The 25,955-nt window shown below is 41.5% G+C and overlaps 1 protein-coding gene across 4 annotated transcripts in view; it reads left to right on the forward strand.

The window, feature by feature from the left end:
- Window positions 1-25,955, forward strand: part of LOC306872667 (protein phosphatase 3 catalytic subunit alpha-like) — a 200,140-nt gene that overhangs the window by 151,840 nt on the left and 22,345 nt on the right. For 2 of the 4 annotated variants that reach the window (XM_079421340.1, XM_079421342.1), the window contains exons 11-12: window positions 20,945-20,971; window positions 22,758-22,842. In XM_079421340.1, the coding sequence (XP_079277466.1) occupies window positions 20,945-20,971; window positions 22,758-22,842 (112 nt within the window). The remainder of the gene's footprint in view (window positions 1-20,944; window positions 20,972-22,757; window positions 22,843-25,955) is intronic. The other 2 variants (XM_079421341.1, XM_079421343.1) reach the window with 1 other exon arrangement.

Raw genomic sequence — 25,955 nt, forward strand, 5'->3', positions numbered from 1 at the left:
GAAACCCCTGCCAGAAAGGCCTTGGAGGCCGCCATACTCCTAGTTGAATGGGCCTTAAGCCCCAGAGGCGAAGGGATGCCTGAAGATTCATAGTTGCCAAGGAAATAGTATCCACAATCCACCTGCTAAGGGTCTGCCTAGAAGCAGGCCGACCCCGCTTAGGAGGACCGAAGCAAACTAGCAATTGGTCCATCCTTCTCCACAGGGCAGCTCTGTGGACGTATGCGTCCAGTGCTCGCACTGGACACACACAGTTATGCTTTCGCTGGTCAGGCTCCCGAAAGGGAGGAGGACTGAGGGCCTGCAGCACGACAGGCCATGGTATAGAAGAGGGGATCTAGGAAATAACCCGCTCGAGGGTAGAAAAACGCTTTGGCCAGACCAGGGGCAAAGACGAGATAAGAAGGGGCCATGAAGGGCCTAGAAATCCCCACTCTCTTAAGAGACCACAGCCAGGTCCCCGTAGGGACACGTCGTACAGGAGGCCTCAGTCTCAGCGCACCGTGGAGGAAACATGTAACCAGGGGGTGTCGACCCACTGTAAGGCCACCGAGAAGGGCATGGTAGGCCGATAAAGCCGCCACGTAACCTTCAGGGTGGAGTGAGTTACCCCTGCGGAGAAACGGGCCTGCAGGACCTGCAGCACTGTACCAAACGGGCAGTTAACTGGGTCAAGGTGGCGGTCTCCGCACCAAGAAGTGAAACATTTTCACTTCAGGGCATACAGTTTCCTCGTAGAGGGAGCTCTGGATTGGAAGATGGTCTCAGCAACCTCGGTTGAGAGACCGGAAGCTATGAGCTGCGCCCCCTCAGAGGCCAGAACTTCCACACGTAATGCGCGCGTCGCCTCGGCAACGTGCGCTGCAACAGCGAGCACTCACTCAGAGGGGGAAGAACCGCACACGCGGGCTTCCACGAGCGAGAGCACTAGATCTGGGGAATGCAGGAGGAGATAGGGCGAACCCGTCTCCAACCTGTTCACCAGATCCCTGTTGCCATCCAGAACTCCTGGGAGCAGAGCGATCGGGGAAAAACCGTACAGACGAAGCCTCGGCCAGGTCTGTACCAAGCGTCCAGTCCAAAGGAGCTGGAGGAACTAGAGGGGCATAGCGCTGACTCTCGAGTCGCACAGCCAAAAACCTCCATATCTGCTTCACCACCTCGGGGTGAAGCATCCATTCCCCGGGCCTCAGCCCCTGCCTCGACAGGATGTCTGCTCCCACATTGAGATACCCAGGGATATCGATGGCTCTGAGCGAGCGAAGTTTGCTGGGACCACACAAGGATCTGGTGCGCCAGCTTGTACAAGGGGCGCGAACGCAGACCTCCCTGGTGGTTGATGTAAGAGACCACCGCTGTGCTGTCGGTGCGCACCAACACATGGTGATCTCTTAGGTCCGGGAGAAAGTGCTTGAGTGCACGAAACACGGCCAACATTTCCAAACAATTGATATGCCACGTTAGATGGCGACCGCTCCACAGACCGCGGGCAGGGTGGCCACTCATGACCGCTCCCCAACCGGTGAGGGATGCGTCCGTCGCTAGCATTACGCGGCGACAAGAGGCTCCCAGCACCGGGCCCTGAGACAAGAACCAAGCTTGGCTCCACATGTCTAAGGCACGTAGGCATCGCCGCGTGACCTTGATCATGCGAAGCGGGTTTCCCCTCGGGGAGAACCCCTTGGTCTTGAGCCACCACTGTAGGGGTCTCATGTACAGCAGGCCAAAAGTAATCACGTTGGACGCAGCTGCCATGAGCCCCAGCAGTTTCTGAAACTGCCTGACAGTGAGTGACTGGCCCTCTTTCACTCTCTTGACTGAGGTGAGGATCGACTCGCTCCGAGCAGGAGACATACGTGCCTGCATCGTGGTCGAATCCCACACCACGCCTAGATAAGTGGTTCTCGTTACTGGAGAAAATCACACTTTCTTGACGTTCAGTCTCAACCCCTTCACGTGCGCGAGATCGACATCTCGATGCCGAGTCGCCACCTGCTCTGATCGAGCCAGAATCAACCAATCGTTGATGTAAAATGCGGGGTACGAGTGCAGGGCCAACGAGAAGAACCCAATATCGGTAAGCTTTGCCCCTAAAAGCAAACCTGAGGGACTTCCCGTGAGAGGGAAGGATGGAGACGTGAAATATGCGTCCTTAGATCCATCGTGACAAACCAGTCCTCGGACTTGGTCTGAGACACGACTGATGAGTGTAAGCACCCTGAACTTCAGTCACATGACTGAGCGGTTCAACTGACGCAGATCTACCATCCTTCCTTGGAACAATGAAGTACCGGCTGTAGAACCCGGACTCTCTTCCGTGAGGAGGGACCACCTCGATGGCCTCCTTCCCCAAGAGAGTGTCTACTTCCTGTTCCATGATCAGAGCCTGCTGGGGGCCCACGCAAGTGGGAATCACCCCATTGAAAGGCGGTGGCGGAGTGCCGAACTGAATACAAAAGGCCTTTCTCTACAGTACGCAGGACCCAATGAGATCCAATTGGCAGTAGTTTCCACGCTGCCTAAATGGTCTACTAAGGGAACCAGTCTCTCGAGACTGGCCTCTGATGTACCCAGAGCTGCTGGCACGGTGCCCTGAAGCGGAGGACCGGCAGGGGACGTCCGAACCAGGAGCTCTAGGGACCCCCGCAGGGGTGGCGAGCTTCTCAGGTCCGCTACACTTCGGGGCGGAAGAAACTGAGAACACCGCTCGCTGGAGCCAGCTGCGCCCTGGAACTCTGGCAGGGTTGGCAGACTGCTCTCCCGAGGGCACTGGGGGAGACGGACACCCGATCTGCCCCAGAGGGGTCTGCCCTCGTAAGTCCTAGGCACAGCACCAGGACTGCCTCAGCCTCAGCCCCCTAATGAATGACGGTCCTCAGACCCGCGTCATTCCTAGGAAGACCAAGCTGAAGAACCAGACCCTGCAAGGCAGGACCCAAAGAGACACATCGGCAGTAGTTCCCACGCTGCCTGATGGTCTCCTAAGGGAACCAGTCTCTCGAGACTGGCCTCTGGCGTGCCTAGAGCTGCTGGCTCGGTGCCCTGAAGCGGAGGACCGGCAGGAGATGGCCGAACCAGGAGCTCTAGGGACCCCCGCAGGGGTGGCGAGCTTCCCAGCTCCGCTACACTTCGGGGCGGAAGAACTGAGAACATTGCCGCTGGAGCCAGCTGCGCCCTGGAACTCGGCAGGGTTGGCAGACTGATCTCCCACGCCCGTAGGCTTCTTGGCCGAGAACCCCCTTAGACTTAAGAACGGTCCGCAGATCCGGCTTAGCCTTAGAGGTCCCCGACCCAGAGCGTTAGCTGCCACGGCCCCACCTCGGTGGGGTGTGAGTAGCCACGCTCTGTTTTGCGCCTCTCTAAAGAGGGGCTGGCACGCGGCGAGGGCTGCTCCCGCCTAGCAGCCCCCTGAGCTGGAGAAAGGCGAGGGAGAAACCGCTGAAACGCCGCCGCTTGTCTACGAGCCTCCTGGTACCTGTCGACGACGTAATTGACGTAGTCGCCGAACAGGCCAGAAGGCGCAAGCGGGGCGTCCATAAGGAAAACCCTATCTTCTCCTTCATGTCAGATAGGGTCGACCACAGACAGCGTTTCTAGGGAGCTCAGAGACCAACTTATAATTCAATCAAGTTGAGCCCAATCCCTCATCCAGCTCTCTAAGCAGGTACGTCAGCTTGGTGCGCCTGCAACACTCTCTCTTTTTTTTTTTTTTTTCCGGTGTGCAGACACGCACCAGCCTGACCTGCAGCCGCGAGCCTTCAGATACAACGCCACGCAAGGGGACAGATAGCTCGCGAGCGTCTGTTCCACCCGGGGCATCGCTCTGATATGAATGAGAATAACGCACGCGTCGCCTCGGCAACGCGCGCTGCGATCCCCGCACTCACACTCGCCGCCGTGCCTCAGCAGCGGCGGGAATGTGAGATGTACAACGGAGAGAAACACAACCAGCCCCCTTTTTTTTTTTTTTTAGAGCTGACTGCGCGCCGTTCTCATTCATAATATGCTTGTGCAAGCACTGTTTCATTGACGCGTCCACCTCCTCGGAGGAAGACAGGTCTAGGAAAGGAAGAAGACACGGGCTCGCCCGTCTTCATTCAAGGCTAGTGAAACTCACTCCTCTCTTTTTCTTTTTCAAAGAGAGCCTTCAGAGAGCAGGCGTAAGAAATGAAAAAGCTCACAAACGGGCAGTCAGCTCCCTCGAGAGCTGAATCTGCGCGCTCTGCTCTCAAGCAGACCACACACAGACTGCGTGTATCCCAAGCAGTGATATAATGTTGTGTAGGGGGGAACACACAGCCCAGAATGCGATCTGCTATCGCCCCAGTGCTTGCACATATTGCTGGAGCCTACTTAAGTGATTGTGCAGGACAAACAACACTAAATAAGACTCACAACATGCAAAGACAATACACACAGACAGAGAAGCGGTTGCTGAATGACAAAAAGCAAACGCCGGCTCCACCGCACGTGCTTATATGCTTTCCGGTCAGTGACGTCACCGCCTATGACGTCTCGCCCTTTCATTGGACATTTTACACTCTGGTTCAGAGCGCGGTCACGCTGAGGGCGTTCCCCGTAGCGTTCGACGCAGCTCGAGTTCCTGGAAGGGAACCAGATACACACCAAGGTATCGGATCAGTACTCGGAATCGGCCGACACCCTGAGCCTAGGTATCGGAATCGGTATCGGGAAGGGCAAAAGGGTATCAGAATATCTCTAGTTTATATCTACTTATTATTTACCAGATGTAGCTGTGTAAGAGGTTGAATTTAGCCGAACATGTACTTGTTTAATAAGTGACACTTAAACTACATTTAAAACATTATTTGAATATGGCAACATTTTTATTTTAAAATCTTTATCTATAAAATGTCAATATGATACCTCACTCTACAATATTTCTATGATTAAATCACTAACAGAGACCCATCCCCATCAGCCAACCACTGTGGACATAATTAGTAAGCTTGTTCAAATCATCATTCCTTAGTAAAAGCAAAGTCCTTTTAAGGTAAGTCATGTCAATTGGCGGCCATCTTTTCTTTGAAACGCCTCTCGGGCATGTAAGTGATCTCTTTGATTGGAGAAACATCAGATTCTCCAAAACTGTTCACTAAGCTTACGATTCAATTTCACATTTGAAATCCCCAAAGAAATCTGACAACAACTGTCAACAAATGTAGTTTAAAAAAATCTTATTTTTGAGGCTAGACTAGCCAGTGCGCATGCACAGTCCTAAGCGCATGTCTCAGAATGCTGACTGTTTCTATAGCAACCGGGTCTTCTAACGGCAGCTGCAGTGATGCGCTGACTTTACCAATTAACGATTGGCTCTTTCATTTAGAAGGTGGGGCTTTCTCCGATCGAGCGTCCATATTGAGTGTTGCGTTTTCCCCATTCAAAACTATACGAGTGACACATTTTGGCTACTCTATAGTCTTTGGTAAAAGCTGGTCTCAGCATCTTTGTGAATCGGTTTTAAGAGGAAAAGCTTACCTATGAACTTTTACTGCTATTGAGGAGAGCTCTTAGTGGTAAGATAAAGTGTTTTGTTAATACGGCCCCCTGGAATATTACTGCACCCTTTGTTTGTTTGTTTTTTTCCTTTTGTTTTACATTTTATCTAGATGCTGCTGGTCTTAGAATTCAAGCAAGTAAGCCTTGATTCTTTTACTATCACCATGTTTGAGAAGGGTTTTGAGCACTACAATTGCTCTTCAATTAATGGGCTGCCATTTATAATGGTAAAAGTGTAAATTAAATTATAGACAGTAGCTAGCTAATGTTTAAATCTTGTTATCAACATGATGTTAGCCAAACTGTGGCCCGCGGGCCATATACAGCCATATACGTGAGGCAGTTGGTCCAAAATGAGATGGTCCTCACTGCAGAACACAAGATCCAGGGGATGAGGTTGGATCCAGATCCAACTCCTCCCACCTTACATATACCTAAACAGAGATTGCAAAAGTACACACATCCTTCAGTCAAGTAGAAGTACAGATACTCATGTTTAAAAATACTTTGGTAAAAGTAGAAGTACTGGCTACACTTTTTACTCAAGTTAAAGTAAGAAGTATTGGCTATGACATTTACTTAAATAAAAAAGTACCCATTACTACTACTTGTTTTAGTGTCACGGTGGTAACTGGACCTCACGTCATATTGACACATTAATACAAAATAACTTACATAGCTAATGAATGTATCATGGCTGAACAACCACCATGTAGAACAGGGCAGGACTGGGACAAAATTTCAGGCAGGAAATCTCACACTCATCCAGGCCATTCCATACACCCACAACAAATTCTGAAACCACGAATAACCCTTTTTTTTTTGTATTGTCATCACATTTAAAAAGAGGTTTAAAACCTTAGGCTGGGGCCATGCAAAATAATTAAAGGTGCTCCATTGAACTGCACCTTCACTTCCATTGTCCTTATCAGTCTTTTCATTTTCCATGACATCTCTCTACATCTTACTTTGTGTGTGTTTACTTTTTTCTACAAATTTTCTTGTACCTGTCAATTTTCCCATCAGCCATCTGCAGAACGGTCTCCACCTTGTTGCAAAACAACCACCTCATTGTATTCTGTTTGTCATAACATAACCTTTTTTTTAGTTCAATTTAAAGTATCACATATGTATCATATTATGACCATGTGTTGTTGTTCTATCTTACAATGACTTAAATACTATAGATTTAGTGAAACTATATTTTTAAACTGCCTAAATGTCAAAAGTAGTACAATAATAATTAATCATGACAGTATATTTAAAGAAAAATCCTAATACTGTACATGTTATTGCATTATCATGAGTCATATTTTTCTCTTACCAAAGTTAACCATGGTTTATTACAGTAAAAGTATAGTAACCTTTTTTTTTTGGCAGATTGATTACAATCTGTTTTAATTTACAACCATAGTTTATGACACATTTCATGGTTAGACTATAGTTAGTGTAGCAAAACCATGGTTAATTTGTGGTTACCATGGTTTAAAATAACCATGGTTTTTGGTTTGAATTTTCATAAGGGTTGTGTTGTTATCTGCCCTATCGTCCTCTCCTCTAAACATATTATAAAACGATGTTTTATAACATCTGTTTGCTAAATTACTACTGTAACTTTACAGAAGATAATAACGATGTCCTTTATCATACAATATTTTGAGTAATGATAGTAATTTAGTTTAGAGTAGGCTATTATTAATCATCTGTCTGCTACTGCTAAGAGTTGCTAGCAGTTTAATTCGTAACTAATTAAACAAACACAAAACTACAGCCTATTTACAGATGAAACTGACCTGCACTTGAAGTCATGAACAGGTCAGTAGTTTTGCCTCTCTGATCCACTCCATTCCCTAGTCTCTTGCATTGATTACTCTGGTAGAACCCGATAGAAACCTTTTGGTGGAGACGCATGAGCCGAATCACGTTGCTGCCAGTCAAGACTAACAGATTCATGATTTATTATAGGTTTGTTATCGAATGGTGATCCACCAAAACTAAATAAATGAGCCTGGTTTGAAAATGTAAGAAGTAGAAAGTACAGATATTTGTGTAAAAATGTAAGGAGTAAAAGTAAAAAGTAGTCAGAAAATAAATAGTGAAGTAAAGTACTGATACCAGAAAAAAGTACAGTAACAAAGTATTTGCACTTTGTTTACTTCCCATCTCTGTACCTAAACCTACCCGTCTCCACCCCCTGATCCTTAAACCCACCCATCTCAACCCCTAAACCTACCCATCTCCACCCCTAAACCTACCATCTCCACCCCCTACACTGTAAAAAAATTCAGACCTCCCCAACTCAAAATTTTCTAGTGACTGATTACATCTAAATTTTTCCATTGGCCCAATCGAATTTCTGCTTACTGAATTTTATCAATTGTGGCAACAGTCTGTTAAAATTGGCTCAATGAGAAATAATATGTTGAGCCAATTGGGAAAAAAAGAAGTCTACCAAACCAAGTTATTGGTCCAATTAAATATTTGAAATAGTAGTAGCATACATTTTTTTGTTTTACCTAATTTAAAAATGTATATTGGTAAATGTATTTTGCTAAAGCAGTCTTACTGAATGGTTTATTCCCTGTTGTCCCAAAAGAAAAGGGGGAAAAGATAATAATTAAATGATGATACACTAAACACTGGCAATTTTAATACTTTTAATGAAATATACAACAATATTGTGAAAATACCTTACAATTATAAATACATTGACATTTTCTACACAGTATACCTTACAAAATCATACATTTTAATTCTCATAAGATACACAAAGCTGATCAATTGCACCTTATACAATAATACATTCATAAACATGCAAAAATGTTGAACACACCATAAAATTATAATTTAATAATAATAATATAATAAATAATAGTAATAATTTATGTGAGGTTACTTCAACCAGTATTTAGGTTAATGTCACTGAATATCTGAGCTCTGAGCTCATGAAACTGCATCTTAACTATTTAAACATTAAACATCAAATGAGGCCAAGATTTATATTAAAATCACCAATTCAGAACTTGGAGGCGTTACTTGCGTGCTTTGCCTGTTACGGGGTTTCCTTTGTGTCGTCGTTGCAGACGGGGGGTTTCCCGAAGTGTTTGATTGGCTGGAAGTTCAGTAGTCTTTGAAGTTAGGTCTTGGGCGTTGGCTGAGGATGCGGAGTTGGTCTGGTTGAAGTTTGAAGTGAGTCCAGTCGGAGCTGGACTTTGTAGCAAACTTACATTAGAACACGAAACTCCACGGAAAGAAAAGAAACTAAAGTAAAAGAATAAAAATAAAAGGATGTAACGAGACTAAGTTGTTTTCCTTCTCATTATGGCACGTGGGCCAGAAGAGAAGAGGAGAGAGAGAGCGCAGCCAGAGAGTGACTAGAGGGCGGCAAGAGAAGGGAGAGGAGAAGGAGGGACAAGAGTTTTAAACTCGGCTTCTGGACACATCCCCTCTGGTGTCTTGACCAATTAGATAGGCTATCATCTTAGCTAGGGGTGTGCCTTACATCATAAAAGGTGCGTTCGACTTCATGCAGCACTTAGCAGACCGATCGCCGGCTGACTTGAAGCAGTGCATGCCGGTTAGAAATTTAGTCCGACTTGAACCGGCGCCGACCACACGTCACTGTCACGTGTGGCATCAAAGTACCGCGATAGCGTTTCGAGAGCAGCCGGCTGACTCAGCCGGCGCAATTTCTCCAGAGCGACTGCGGGAGCGCTGATGACGACACAGCTGTTTCACGATTGGCCAAATTCACCACATGACAACAACGACGTGTATTTCGGGTTTATTCTGACAACTTCAGTCCCACTAATGCTCATATACGGACTTTCAAAAAAATAAAAATAAATTAACTTTTCATGTCATCTTCATCTCGTAAATCATGTTTATTAAAAGATTACAATTATTTTTACTTCAATCACTTTTTTGTTAATTCGTTTATATAGGTTTTGTGCATAGGTTTATTTTGGACCTTTTTCATACAGACCCTTTACAGTATTAAGCTGCATAACCTATTTAGATAATCATTTTTTTATGGAATAAATCAAATGTCAATCTTACAGACTTTTAATATAATGTGGTCATCATGGATTCTGATTGATACTAATTGTCTAGTTGCTGGGTTCATCCATCTTCACTTGTGATTACTGCCAACAACTCTGGCTGGATGTCAACTTAATACAACATTCAGATCACTTTCATAAGCTGGTATAAATCATAATAGAAAGGCAAATAAATTGGGCTTATCCGTAGGCCTGTTCATGGTGTTCATGTATGAATGTTCATGGTGTTTTGTTTTACTGAAATGTGCTTACCTAACTGGAGAAATAGTAAAATAAGTAAACAAATATGTAACATCCTAATTATTTTATCTGAAAACCACATTTAGTACATACAATTATTATCTTCATAGATTATTTTTATTAAGTTGCAGTAGCAAAAACACACATAATGAATCATACTGCACAAGTCAAATTTTCAATATGTTCTGTTTATTTACTTAAAACTTGTTTCTGTCGTGATGACACCCTTTCAAAATATTACATACATCTTAAAGGTTTATTAAAACATAAACCAACATAGTAATAAAAAATAATCACTTCTAATGAAAATTGTTAAGTGTAATTGCATTGATTGGTTAGTATTAGAAATAACGAGTCACACTGGTGTTGGGTATGGTCCCATGTCCCTTTGATATATAAAAACAATACTTATTACATTGAACCTTTACTCACTTTCGTTGCTCATTGTGCTCAATTTCATACAACAATAACGGCATTTCTATAGCTTCCAGTTCGTCTGCAATAAAGCAAGCAAACGCCACGTGATCTGCCATGACTGAGGTAGATGCAGCAAACTACGAGAGCCCCGAAGTGTCCGACTTTACGACTCCGTTTTCAACTCCGCCCCTGACTGCAAGCGGCTACTCTCGTTGACCACCGTCTGTAGCCGTGCTTCAAGTCGAACGCACCTAATATCAGCTTGTTATCAGTCACATGGTCCGAATTTTACAGGCCCTTGCAAAGTATACTCTTGTCCATGATTTCTAATAACAAGACTATGATGCATTTGACAAAGAATTGACCGGAAGAAACATTTAAAGCATGAATTTACAAACTCATACATACTAAACATGAATCTGAATCCCTCAGCTATTCAATAATGATTAAAAAGGCATACATAATATTTGATTAAAACAAGGATATTCAAATGTTCAAAAGGGTTACATACACAATATGCAGTTATGCATAGAAATTATTAGTTTCATTAAAATTGAAAATGAAAGTCTTTATGAGTTCTATGGAGAACGAAGGCATGTTCTTTAGACAAAGGAATGTTGGTTTGGACTGTCTTCTATGTGGGGGAGAAGTCAGTCTAAGGAAGCTTGTGAATTCAATCGTGGAACACGTGATGGCTATCTCTTTGACAATCAGTCTTGATTATTTGCAACAAATTTGACAGTCTCCTTCTTGAATTGGAATTATCAATAAGTGTTATTTAGTCGTGAGTATTTTAGTAGTATTTTGTCTCAAGGTTGTAAGCTATTTCGTGAAAGAGGCTTGATGGTTAGCTTGCTTCAGCTAGTTGGAGCCAGGAATCCAGACAGATTTATGACATCCTGTTTCTTGGAGCCTCTCTTTCTGGAATCTCAGCTTCTCATGTTTCAATGTTCTGATCGCAGCTTCACTTTGTCTGATTCAGTCTCTGATATCCTACAACGTAATTTAAGTAATCAAGTGGTCAAGTGCAAAGACTTGCAAGTGTGGGTATTTGGATAAAGCCTTTGGCTGTGTTCGAAATGGCATACTTGCTTACTGCCCAGTACACAGTGCATGCTGCTTACTATTTTTTAAAGAATAGTGTGTGAAACAGAATACAATAAGCAACAAATGTTTCAGAGTAGTATGCTTAATTGTCACATGACAAACATTAATTCAGCACAGCTGTCAATGTGGTTACCTTACAAACAAATATGCTAACCATTCTTTTTACAAAGGCTTGTTAATAAGGCAGCCCAATTGAACTCATTTCATAACGGAATAACTTTGCATAGGCTATTGGACAGAACTGAATCAACACTGAGTTGTCTTTGAATAATGATATTTTTGGCAGTTACACTAATTGGAAAAAGTGATAGGCTATTATATTCTAGTTACACTAAGTGCAAATAATAATAAATTCTGTTTGCACTAAAATAGCAGCATTTTCTGTGTGTAAATAGTAGTTAGATGGCAGATATTTAGCCTATACTTCAGTACTGTAGTACTGTTATTGAGTGTAAATTATCATAAAATTAATTTGATGAACTCCACTTTATAGGGACAAAAACCCACCTACAGCTAAGCACACTGTATTATTAATGAGGCATTTAATTTCCACTTTTCAAATATTTACTTATTTTTTTATTGAAAATAAAAGCCTTTCTGATCTGGTATGTGATGGGTGTCACAAACTCGGTCTCTGTGGCCCTCTCTGAACACCTCCGGAAGGCACCATCACTGGAATATTAACTGAACTGCATTTCCCACAATGCCCTGTACGTGAGACAGATAGCGGCACAGGTGTTTCCCATCACTGTTACCCCATATAAGTTGCAATCTCCAGCAACACTTCGCAAAGTCTTGTATTGCCTTCCCGTTATTATTGCTCTCCCGTTTTCGACCTTGGACTGTTATCTGACTCTGTGATTCTCTGCTACCTGCCTTTGTGACCCGATCTCGGAACTGTTTACTTCCCCTGTCTGCCGCCTGCCTCGACTCTAGCCTGGTTTTCGTTTATGGATTTTGATCTATCTCTGACGCTGTTGAATGATCCCTGCCTGTTTGACCCTGTCTTATTAATAAAGCTGCAAATGGATCCCAGTGCATCAGACCCATCATTACAATGGGAAAACGAGTTGCACGAGTTTGACAAAAAGTGGGATCGAACTCTGATTGCTCGCATCAACAGCACACATCTCGCGTCTTTTACTCACTTGCGCCACTGATTCTACTGATTTACATGTGTCTTTTGCAGTGCTGTTTATCACAGCCAGGCATTTGTGGGCGGAATTTAAATAGCCTCTGCTAACAAATTGGTCTATTTGTCCTTAGAATAAATACACTCCATTTCTTTTTAGAGCTTGACAGCGGAATTTAATTCTGTTTGCACAATTGAAATATTAATTTTATTTCTATATTATATTACTGCAATATTAATATTATTATTTAATATCTTTGAAACGATGTACAGTAGTCAACATTTGAAGTGGATCAAAACCATTCATCAAAGTTGTCCTAAAACCAAAATGTGTTCTTGTCTTAGGACAGCTTTTTTTGATCCACTTCAAATGTTGACTACTATATAGGCTAAAGCGCTATAGAGATAAAGGTGACATTGTTTGACTTGATCGAAAAAGTGCTGTAGAGATTAAAGTACAATTTATGTCCTACTAATGTCAGCAGATAGACACAGGACACAGAGCTAAGTCCAATACAATCAACAGGTTTATTGAGTAGTAGCAGAGGGGAATGAGCTGAGCAGAATGTCCAGGTAAGCAGGCAGGAAATGGGAATGTCTCTAGGGGCTTATCTGAGTGTGAATGTCCTTTTTCCTTTTCCAGGGGATCCAGAGGTAACAGTGGAGCATGGAGACGGTGGAGAACAGGGATAGGAACACTGGAGCAACTGGTAAGTAGACAAAAGGTAAGTGGGTCAGGTTAGTCAACATGGAAAGTTTGAGACCAGACAGTGAGTGAACGGGAGGAGTGCAGGGATATAGTGCTGCTGATTAGTGCTGACAGGTGGCGGTGATCAGAAATCAGGGGATTGGGATCTGGTGACTGGAGACCTTATCTCCAGGACGATAGGTGTCCTCAACGTCCACAACAATAGATATTGTTGAGGAATCATTGAAGTTCCTTTACTGACTGAGGCTGGGGCCAGTCCTGGATGGCGTAGACCTTCCCTTGGTCCATCTGGATCCCATTCGCACTGAGGTTGTAGCCAAGGAACTGGACCGTGGGGTGGTGGAACTCACACTTCTCGAGCTTCAGGTAGAGGTGGTGTTTCCTGAGTTGGCGTAGGACCTGCGTCATGTGATAGCGATGTTCGGCCAGGTTCTGGGAGTAGATCAGGATATCGTCTATGTACACGATGACAAACCGGTGGAGGAACTCCCGGAACACCTCGTTCATAAACCCCTGGAAGACGGACGGAGAGTTGGAAAAGCCATACGGCATGACCTGATATTCAGAGTGGCCTGAGGGGGTAATGAACGCCGTCTTCCACTCGTCGCCTTCCCGGATAGGAACAAGGTTATAGGCACTCCGCAGGTCCAGCTTCGAGAAGATGCGGGCCCCACGGAGTTCCTCGAGGGCGGCCAGGACCAGGGGAAGAGGATAAGGGAGCTTGACAGTGTGATCATTGAGGGTCCGGTAGTCAATGCAGGGCCGCAAGCCTCCGTCCTTCTTGCCCACGAAGAAGAAGCTTGAGGTCGCCGTAGAGGTGGAAGGGCGAATGAACTGTTGTTGGAGAGCCTCCTTGATGTAATCCTCCATCGCCTTGTGCTCCAGGATGGACAGGGGGTATACTCGACCCTTGGTGAGTATAGCTCCAGGCAGCAGGTCGATGGCACAATCCCATGGCCGGTGCGGTGGTAACTTCGTGGCTGCCTGTTTGCTAAACACATCCTGGAACGCCAGGTAGTCAGATGTGATTGTCGGAACCTCACGAGGTTCGGGGCTCTCCACTAGGGTGGAATGAACTTGAAGCTTCAGGTTACTAACCAGGGGTTCAGGGACGTTGGAAAGACAGTTTTGGATGTCGGTTTTAGTCCATCGGAGGATCTCGCTGGTATCCCTTCTGACTTCGGGGGAAATTTGAGATAGCCAGGGGCGTCCCAGGATGATATCGACGGTGGGTCCCTCCAGTACCAGAAAGGAAATCCTCTCCTGATGAAGACAGCCTACTTGCAGAGTGATCGGCGGAGACCGGAACTTGATGTGCCCACACCCGAGCGGTTTTCCCTGTATGGTCTCGATCTTCAGCTCGGCCTGTCTATGGCAGGGTAAATCAAGCCGTTTTAGCAGGGCTTGTGAGATGAAATTGCCTGAGGATACAGAGTCCACGAGGGCGGGTACTGAAATGAAATGACGTGGGGTGAGCAGTTGTACAGTTAGCAGTGGTAGGGTAGAGATAGCAGGCTCTAATTGGAGGGTACTCCCTGCAGGGCATGGGGGGCGAGAGGGGCACACCCGAATGAAGTGCCCCGGAGCTCCGCAGTAGAGGCACAGCCCTGTGGCGGGATGTCGAGCACGCTCAGTGCGTGAGAGGCGATTAGCTTCCATTTGCATAGGTTCTGGTAGCGGAGAACAGGCAGCTGGTGAGGACGGAGAATGAGCGGTTATGTCCGACTGACAAGCCATGAGATGTTGGTAGATCTTAACGGCCCTCTGCATAAAGCTCTTCAGACCGACAGTGTCATCATAGATCGCCATCTGGTCTCTGATCTGTGTATCCAAGCCCTGACGGTAAGCAGTGAGTAGCGCTGACTCGTTCCATCCACATGAGGCCGCCAGAGTCCGGAACTGCAGAGTATAGTCACTGGCCGAAGAATGTAGCATAGACTTGCTTACCTTTTCCACTCATCTACCATGACGCTGAAAGTCTCTTCTTCGTTTTTTTGATGGATCACATCAAAAGTCGCCCGCTACAGCCACCAGGAGCATGAACCGATACACATGACATTAAACAAACCAATCAAAATCTCCTGTTGGTTTGTACAGCCCACTTGCAGCTTATGTCCCACCCACTTGCGGCTGGCCCACCCATTTCCAGCTGGCTCCGACCTCCTCCGACGCAGCTACTCTAGTCAATGCTTGTGTTGACACCAGCTGGTACGCGGCACGTTTCAGAAGCAGCTCTCCACACGCTTTGCTAAAAATAGGCGCCTAGTCTATTTTTTAACGGATGATGCCTCCAAGCCACACAGCTCTTACAAAATAAAAAGTCAAAATATACACCCTACCAAACTTCCACAATTTTAAAGGGGTCCTATATTATGCTCTTTTAAAAATTCTTGATTTTGTTTTGGGGGTGTACTAGAATATGCTCTCATGCTTTGTGGTTCGAAAATCGCATTATTTTTCACATAATTTACATTATTACAATACCTTTCTCCCCAGCCTGACACAAACGGCTCGATTAGTTCCGGGTTTGATGAAGGCCCGTCTTCTGAAAAACGAAATGTGTTGTGATTGGTTAGCTGTCCCAGTGCGTTGTGATTGGCGAACAGTTTAGATGGCGTTTCAGTATTGCCCCGCCCCTTGCCAGAACAGCAATTTTGTCAAATTTGCCGTATCAATTCAGACCTCGAGAATATTGAACAAGAGGATCGTGCAGAACCTCTGCACGCATGGAAATTGCAAGACATATTAAAGTGGTAATGTTATTGTTGTTGTTTTTTGGCTAAATCACGTTTTAGAAGAGAAGTCAACAACAGATTAAAAATAACTGCATTGACTATGTACAGATAAGTGCAATGGTAATATGTATTATGTTTATTGTTCTTTAATTCTAACATTATAACATGAATTGCACTGAAACTGTTATATAGTTGAATTTATTTATACCATAGTCCCACAGACTTGCACTATTTTTGGCCGCACATATATGAAAATTAATTCTCTGCCAGCGGGAGGCGCTGTTGGAGAGATCGAGGTTTCTCCGGTAAGGCTGTACACAAAACAGAGCTCCGCTCACAAAAGCTGCTTTATCAGACAATACATGCAAGATGAAATGAAAATGACATGCAAAATGTTCTGAAAATAGTTGGTTTCCATCAGAAATACAGTGATATAAAAACACCCGCACTTGGTTTCGATTTTGAAAAGTGCAGTGCTCAACCAAGCATTCTCCCCACCTGTCAACCATTCAAATTTCGTAGGCGGGATTTACAATTTGTGATATCACAAATACAGGAAAACAACTTCGTAGTCCAAACGAGCCATTCGCTGTAGTTCTTGAAAAGGGATTTTTTTTAAAAAACGAAATATCTCCCTTTGGAGTGGACTTTGAGATTTGTAACTTTGTTGATCGTTTTATGGCCAAACATACACACTGACTAAAATTAAAAAAGTGAAAAAGCATAATAGGACCCCTTTAAATAAGTAAAAAATGTGAAAGTGTTCATTTGTTTTGAAAAATGTCTTGTATTGGTACTGTTTTAAAAATGCTTAAAATGCTCTGTAGACTTTCCAGTATCAGAACAAATGCCGGTGTTATCGTCCTGCTCACGGGCACTGTAATTTTGTGGGGAAAACGTGGAAAGTTGAAATTTTATCTTGCAAAGAATGCTTTATTCTTCTATTTTCCACATTCATTTATATGAAAATGGATATAGTAGTGTATTTTCTGGATTATAAATGTTTGTTTGTTTTTTGTTGCTATTGTTGTTGTTTTTTCATTTGAAACGTGCTGTGATTTCCAAGGCGATAAAGCAATAAGGTCAAGCGCAATATTGCAAAAATATTGCAATCGAATATTTGGGCTCAAAAAAAAAAACGAATATTCAAATATTTGTTTATTTAAATGAGGTTTAATGAGAAATAGTTATTTTTAATTATCACGTTTTTGTCATGATTTCTGAACAAGCTTATGATTAGCCGTTGCACAACAATGTTCTACAACAATGTTACGTTATAGCTCAAGGTTTTATTTTGGTTGAAGCATGTGTAAACAAAAAAATATTTATACATATAAAAAACAAAAGCATTCAATATGAAGCAGAGCAAATGGAAAAATCAAGCAGACCGTGCCAATTACAGTAGCCTACAGAACGCATACTCGCGTCAGCTTATATTTATTGTGTTTACATCGTTTCACATGTTAATTCTGAGAGAAATAATAATATCCACATGTTCTGGTGAAAGTTTGTTCCTCAGTCTGATAACAATAAGAATGCACTGACAAAGATAACGTAAGCTAACAGTTTCTTAGCGCTTTACACAACTCTCCCTCAAGGAATCTATTAGGGCTGGACAATATATCCATAGGCGCCCATTCAAAGTTAGGGGTCACGTGCCCCCTCACATTTTGAGCCAAGTGGATTTTGAATGCAGCTTTGAAAAGACAAAAAATAGGCAATTAATATTTTCTATATTTAATACAATCACACCTGCGTGATTAGAATGTTCAGTGCGTCACATCATCAGCTGCTAAATTCAAATCTGCGTTCGCTGGCTGGCACTGAGCAAAGACACAGATGCGTTTTTACAGTAGCCTACTGCGCATTATAACCAATCACACGATTCTTTTGAGCTTATGAATGCAATGACCAATCAGAGGCGTTCAGATGAGTCATCGCTGAAATGCCGGTGTTTTCTTCACTTGCTTGCTGACTGAATACCTTTTTCTGGCAAATTCTCTCGTCAGAAACAACAAAGTGCAAATGTGTGTACGAATATGTAAGTAAGATATTCTTTTCATAGTGTAAACAGCTTCAGTGATTTTAATGGGAGTTTTTGAGGGTGCTTGAACTCTAGACTGTCAGTAAGTTCTATGATAATGTAAATGTTCTTTGCTCTCTTTCTGTAGCCTACAATGAAAGTGTTATGATTAGTAGCCTAAATTACAATGTTTTTTTTTTATTCACATTAACTTTCAATGTTAAATTCACATTAAATATTAAAGTCAGTCGTATTAAAATATGTTATGGCATGACACCCATATCTGTTAATTAAGTAAACAGACAGGTTTTTATGCATAGTTAATAGATTACATTATTAGGTTACTTTGACCATCACCCACTAGATCAGCTAACACAATCTATAAAGTGAGAATCAAGATATTTCATTATATAGTTAATGCGTTTGGGAATGTTTCTAATAAAATAAATAAAATAAAACATAAGTGCTGCTGTGGCTGCTGTGTGTCACATGACGACCTCCCCCCCCTCCAACTCGTGACCCCTCAAAAATAATGAGTGCATGACGCCCTTGGTTATATTGATATATTTTTTATAAGCGATAAAATATAAGCGATACGGTAATAAGTAATACCGTTAATATGGATATACAGTAGTTTGATACGAGCGCATCGTATAAAAAAATATATATAGGGAGACAGTGCATCTTATTTGTTCTAAACAAGTGACAAGCTTTATATGAAGGGCTTTAAAAAACTCGTAAAATATAGTAGCCTATAGTTTATAGTTTGAGTTTAAAAAGGCTCTCACAGAAAGGCTGTGAACACTAAAAAATAATACACTACATCTACTCAATAAAATTGTGGAAACAGATTACAGGCAATATTATTAATTACATTCAACTACTATTGAGAATTGAGTTAGAATTAAACAAACGAGCTCCTTAAAAATTTGCCATTTAAATTAAGTAGATGCAAATAGCACACACAAGTAAAATTTAAACAAAAATATTGTTTTCACTGGAGCACTATGCTAATGAATACTACTTAAAAGAATTGTTTTGATTTAACAAATAAATATTATTATTATTATTGTTAATAAATGGATTAAAATAATTTTAATATGATTTCAGATATGAATAACAGACACAGACGTTAAAGATTAAATACAAGCTTCTGCTTTATTGCCAACAACAGTTACAATAGCATCTATTAGCATTCTCAGACAGAATGAACTGTTATCCACAATTACTTAATATGAATTCAAGTCTGCAAAATAGTCTCTTTTTGGTGTTTATTTTTAGGGACCAGTTGTTTAAAATACACAATGCAGTTAATTTTTGGGGTCATTTTTCTCTTTCTAGGCACAAAATGTTCAAATGTGTGAGGTATATGGTTGGCAACATGGAACCACAGAACAGATAAAACAATCTTATTTTAAGACAACAGTTTAGACCTGAGTGATTGGACTGTTTGGCAGCTTTGAAGCATGCAGCTCCAAGAAAAGTTTCTTAAAATACAGTAGTGGCAAAAATTATTAGAACACTAGTATTTTCAGCAGCTAAAAAATGTTTTAAAGTCAGTTGTTTCTATCTTTTGCTGTAGTGTGTCAGTAGGAAACATCAGTTTACATTTCCAAACATTAATTTTGCTATTAATTGTAATAATCCAGTGAGATATTTGTGCTCCACACAGAGATCTGATCTGATCATCATCCAGTCTGTCTGGAATGACATAAAGAAACAGAACAAACTGAGACAGACTAAATCCAGAAGAAATCCTGAGAAACTCTGCTCAAGTGCACTGAGGGCAAGGATGGTCACACCAAAGGTTTATTTAATTTAGTTAATAGAAGTTAATTGATAAATAAAATCTATTTATGACAGAATTTTTGACAGCATCCTCATTTTACAGTACTGTAGCTTTGCAGGAAGGTTTCTTGAAGCATCTTGAAGACACAGTTCTTATACAGAACAGTACAGTAGTGAGTGTCAAATTAGAATAAAAGTATATGTTTATAATAAAGTACCCTATAACAAATAATTATAAAAAAAATAATAATAATAATAAATAAAATTTGTAATCTGGTGTAACAACACATCCTGCTACATTAGCTAATATGTAAAGAGTTGTATAATGCTTTGTTAACCATAAATAGTTCTCACTTTAGATTAGGTCACGGGAAATGGGGAAATGTCATTAAAATGTCATCTCCATAGGCGTAATGGATTTACAAACTGTATATTCTATCCCCTAAACCTTCCATCAAAGGGGTAAAGGGGTAGAAAATACAGTTTGTACAGTAAAAAAAAACTATTACTCCTATAAAGAGTCCCTATACACTGTTTGTGTGTGTGTGTGTGTGTGTGTGTGTGTGTCCGTCCTTAATGTATTTGTTAAGGAACACCGAATATGAATGCAATTAATGTTCAATAAAGTTTTGTTTAAAACACCTAATTAATGACATTTTTTTCCATTTTCTGTGACCTAATCTAAAGCAAGAACTGTTCACTCCTTATTCCCTATTAACAATTTATTTACTACAAGCTAATTAAACAATGATAATTGTTAATTACAGGGACAGTGAATGAAGAATTGTATTTATTTATTTTTGGTGTTATTTTTTCAAACACATGCACACACACACAAAAAAAGCATAAATTGTCAGTTGACAAATAATTGATGGACCAGTTCAAGCTTTGGTAGAGCACGTACATATAAAAACTAATTTCATCATGCTCTAATGGTGTACACTCACTTTTTTTTTTTTTTCTCCCTATTACTTTCTATCACTCATTTTGTCCATATCTCTCCCTCTCAAATATTACTTCTGTTGCTTAATCTAATGCATCTCTTTCTCTTTTTTCAGAGTTCTGTAAGGCATTTCTTCCCTTTTATTTTTTTGATGGATGTGCTTCTTTGCCACATTTTGCCACTCTTTTTCTCTACCTGTCATTCTTCAGCCATCCACTGATCATTCTTCTGTTCTTTTTCTGTTTCTTCTGGGGTTGTATCTTGAGAAGGACAGCTAATATATGGGCCCAAGAAAGGTACAGCCTCCCACAGTCCAATGCGGTGTGCAGTCATGCCTCTTGTTTGTACCTTTTTCCAGTGGGTTTAATGAGCTAACATCAAAGATTCACTAATAAACTTGCTTACCATATCCATAGTTACTAAATCTTATGTTACATGCATCCTGATCAGCATAACTAGATGAATTATTGACATTCAATACTTTATACTTTTCTAAGGCCATTGCTAGTTGTATGTGATTTGCTTGCAGTGTTTGACAAGTCACAAATTGTATTTACTAAGTTGATGAGTATACTATCTTAAATAAATTGTACTTGTGACTATACGAGTATGCAGAGCACTTCATAAATTGTTTTGCAGTTCTCAGAACCTCAATAGTGCCTTCATCTCTTAGGGCATCTCTCACACCAATTTTCTTCACATTGTCCTCCCCTCCATTTATTTTATTTTTTACCCTCCTCTGTATAAATACAGTGATCCCAAGAAGTATTTAAAGTATGGATGTGAAAAAAATTACATATTTTCAAAAATAACTAGTCAATGGGTTGCCTAAATGACTGGTAAACTAATTAGTATTAAAGAAGCCCTGGATAATTGGGGTGGTCAGACACGGTTTTAGGAGACCTTTGCATAAGATCTCTTATGTAAAAAAAATAAAAAAATAGCTAGACGGAACTCAGAAGAGTGTAACAGTACACTGGGGTCTTATTAACTTGACACAGTAAAGTAAAAAAAAAAAAGGGTTGTAACACAACAGCCTACGATTTTTAAAGTGCCCCATTCATAGCATTAGACCAAATATCCAACTAAATGGCTTTATTTTATATGAATTAATAAGACTGTACGTTATGTTCTAGTATTATTAGTAATATAATTAAAATATATATTTTAGTAAAAATGCTCATTGTTAATGTGGTGAACTACACAACTTAGAAACTGAGAAACAACTTAATAAATCCAGTTAAAATCACTTTGAGACCAGCTGGTTAACAGTGATTTAAAAGAAGAAAAAAAAGTAACATGCTCTGAGAAAATGTGTTGTGTTATTTGTTTGTAAATGTGTTATTTTTTTGCAAATGCTGCATGGTTTGATTTTGTGTGTGTGTGTGTGTGTGTGTGTGTGTGTGTGCTTGTGCGTGTGAAAGAGAGACAGTCAAATAGTTTTAATAGTGTCCACTTAACACTTAAGTGTCCAAAAATATTTTAGATCAAACACAAAAAAAAAAAAAAAAAAATCTCTGGGCTGCAAACTATTCATAAGCAAGACCTTGGACAGGTATTGTTATTTTCTCAACTCAGTGTTGTCTATAATTTTACTTTGAGGAACTAGACAATCTAAATAAAAAAACAACAAGGTTCTTCTCATTAGCATCTGTATAGGATGGCACCATCATTAACCTCACCATTTCCATGACTGTAAAGCTCGATAGCAGGCTAACAAATGCTTAGCATGCATTTCAGTCCTGAGGTGTGGAGGCGTGGGCCACTGTGAGGAACTCTATTGATCTGCCCTTAGTGTGCTGAGATAGCATGTTCTGCCAACTGAGTTTCCCTTACAGTCAACAGTCTGGGTAATTATACTCCTACGGAAGTGTTCACCCAGTGTAGTCATTTGACTTTCCATTAAAGTCCGAATGTAATTATGGCTGGTGAACATTTAAAGTTGTGAGGTTTACAGATGAATTGGCCACATTTTAATGAAGTGGCTCTTCAAACATATTTGCAAGGGTTGTTTTTGTTTGTATACTATGATAAAACACTGACACCCAAATATATGCATGTTTGTTTGTTTGTGTCATGCAGGTGCCACGGCTTCTGCACGCAAGGAGGTAATCCGAAACAAGATCCGTGCCATTGGAAAGATGGCTCGGGTTTTCTCAGTTCTTCGGTAAGATGGCTTTGTGTACATGTGCAAAATGAAGCATGCCAAGTGTCAAATGGAAGTAGAATTGTGCTAGATTAGATGGTTAGCCAGTAGATGGTAACCTTATAAGGAACTGCAGTATTATACATGGTTTAAATTGAATTGTAAGAACGATAGTCTGACTCTTGCTTATGTAACTGAAAACATCTGTCACAACTTATACCGTTGTGAAAGCTTTGAGTCGGCTTTTCTACTATCTCTGACAAACAGTCAGATTGTCACATTTCAACCCAGTTGCATTGAACTTTGAAATTGATGGTAAATCAGCCATTACCCTTAAACAAATGTTGCAAATATGTTTGAGAGAGAGAAGCATAGTATGTTTTCTGTGGTTAATCAATGTTAATAATGTAATAATTATAAAATAATTTAGGACATAATTATTATTAACTGCCCAATTCTTAAAAATAGTTATGAAAATAGGGAAAATATTGGTCATTCTAAGAAGGTCTAGCCTCAAAAGTAAAAATATTTTGGATCCAAAAATTCTGCATATGGTCGGAACTCCTTTGGAAATGAATTACTAAATATATTTGTTGGATACAGAGGAAAAGGTAGGCTTTATCATAAATTTATGGTTGTTTTCCCAGAACTTCACATTGTGACACATTTCTCTTAACTACACTCATACATACATATATACATAAACAAGGAAGCAAAGCAAATAAATAAGCAAGGCACAAAAACAAATAATCAGCTAAATAATTCCTTTGTTCCTGGGCCAAAAATTTATTTTTCTGAAAAAAAAACCCCACTATATATATATATATATATATATATATATATATTTCTGTCTTGACAACACTCGAAGGGATTGACATGGTAATGTACATGACAGTGTTAATGTATTTGGTCTTGGTGGAATAGATCTGCTACGCTGCTGCTGCGGCAGAGCAAGTACCGAGACTTGTTACTGCCAATACATCCACAACATGCTGCTGTGAGCATGTAGGAAATACTGCTGTTGCACATATAACACATATGAAAAAAACCCAGCAAAGTAGGAGACACGGTACACAATACAAGCCAATATATGCATGCTGCTAAATATAAGGATAAACTGCTGCATCAGTGGACAAGCATGTATCCACATACATAAAGATGAACAGACAAGGAAAAACAAGACACCCCCCACAAAGCAGATCTATCGCCAAGACATATGTACTGCTGCTGCTCCGAAGAGCCATGTGATCCGCATGCAATACTATCTATGTGTGACTGGGCTACCACGCCGACAGGCTTAACACTAGTGGCCTGTGACTGAGAGCCTTGGCTACCACGCCGACTGGCTTAATAATAGTGGCCTACAATTATGTGTGCCTTGGCTACCTGGCTTAACTCTAATTAGATGTGCACTATGTGTAATGTTAATTAACAAAATGGATATATGTTGCAATCCGATAGATAAAACCCCAGCATCCACCCGAGCAAATATCATAATTTAGTAATTTGATGTCTGCTATTACTTTCTACACTTCATCAGTCCCAGAGGCAGCATAAAAGCTCGTTAATTCATGTTCGTGCAATGAAGACAGACAAAGTTAAACAATGCATGCCATTTACACTCTTATGTAGATAAGAGTTATCAGGGTTACAGTGCACAAAACTGCAACTCCTGGGTGGACTTACTTGAACTGAAATAAAGCAGAATATAAATGTTCTTTCTCCGTTTCCTGAACTGCACAGCTAGAGCACACAGCACACGAGCACATTTCTGTGAACTACATTACCCATTATGCATATTTCATTCAGGATTATATCAACCATAGATAGTGATCTTAAGGGATAACTCTTAATTCCCTTCTTGCTGCAACACTGATTGATAAAACTGCTGACGGCTAGTGACACTGCGTGCAGCTGAAATCAACCACACACTCATCACGATGAAAACATTGACCTTAGAAATAACAAACGTGAGCATTGAGATAACGCCGATGTATATGGTGAACCCCAGTTGAAATGCATACACAAGAATGCTTATTTTGTTTAACCTGATGTCCGTTACTATTGGCGTGTCCTCATAGAGATTACATGCTCTAAAATTCCTTTGCTCCAGCTGTATAAACACAGATGCTAAATGCTGCTGCTAATATGCTTAATATTTCACTGATGCATACAATGCAAACTGCTAACATGGCACTTAGTAATCCATCTTCTACGGCCGCTTCGATGGCAACGGCGGCGGCGCGTTTCTGCCGACCAGCGCGTCAGGAAGCAACAGGCAGAGCAGCGACGATCCTGTAATCACCGTGTCGGAGGATGAGGTTCGGAGGGCGCTAAAGAGAGTGAACGTCAGGAAAGCAGCCGGACCTGATGGGATAACCGGCCGTGTTCTGAGGTCCTGCGCCGATCAGCTCGCTGGTTTGTTCACTTCCATCTTTAATGAGTCCCTTGCTACCTCTGTGGTTCCCACTTCATTCAAAAAATCCATTATTATCCCTGTGCCAAAGAACAATAAACCCTCTTGCCTGAATGACTATCGCCCAGTTGCCCTCACATCTATAGTCATGAAGGTTTTTGAGAGACTTGTAAAGAGCCACATCTGCTCCTCCATCCCTGATACTTTGGACCCTCTTCAATTTGCCTATCGCCCAAACAGATCCACGGACGATGCCATTTCTCACGTTCTCCACTCTTCCCTCACACACATGGACAGCAACAATGGGAATTATGTAAGGCTGCTATTCATTGACTATAGCTCAGCTTTCAACACTATAGTCCCCATCAAGCTGGCATCTAAACTCACAGACCTCGGCCTAAACTCCTCACTCTGTGACTGGATTCAAGACTTCCTCACCGACAGACCTCAAGTGGTGAAAGTTGGCCAGTTCACCTCAAACTCCATCACTCTGAACATAGGAGCCCGACAGGGCTGTGTCCTGAGTCCCCTGCTCTACTCTCTCTACACGCATGACTGCGTGTCCTCTCACAGCTCCACATCTATTGTCAAATTCGCTGATGATACTGTGGTTCTGGGCCTCATCTCCAACAACGATGAGACCGCATATTTGGATGAGGTAGAGAGACTCACATCATGGTGCCAGGACAACTGTCTCTCTCTGAATGTGAGCAAAACT

Source organism: Barbus barbus (genome assembly GCF_936440315.1).
Source record: "Barbus barbus genome assembly, chromosome: 1".
Taxonomy (NCBI): domain Eukaryota; kingdom Metazoa; phylum Chordata; class Actinopteri; order Cypriniformes; family Cyprinidae; genus Barbus; species Barbus barbus.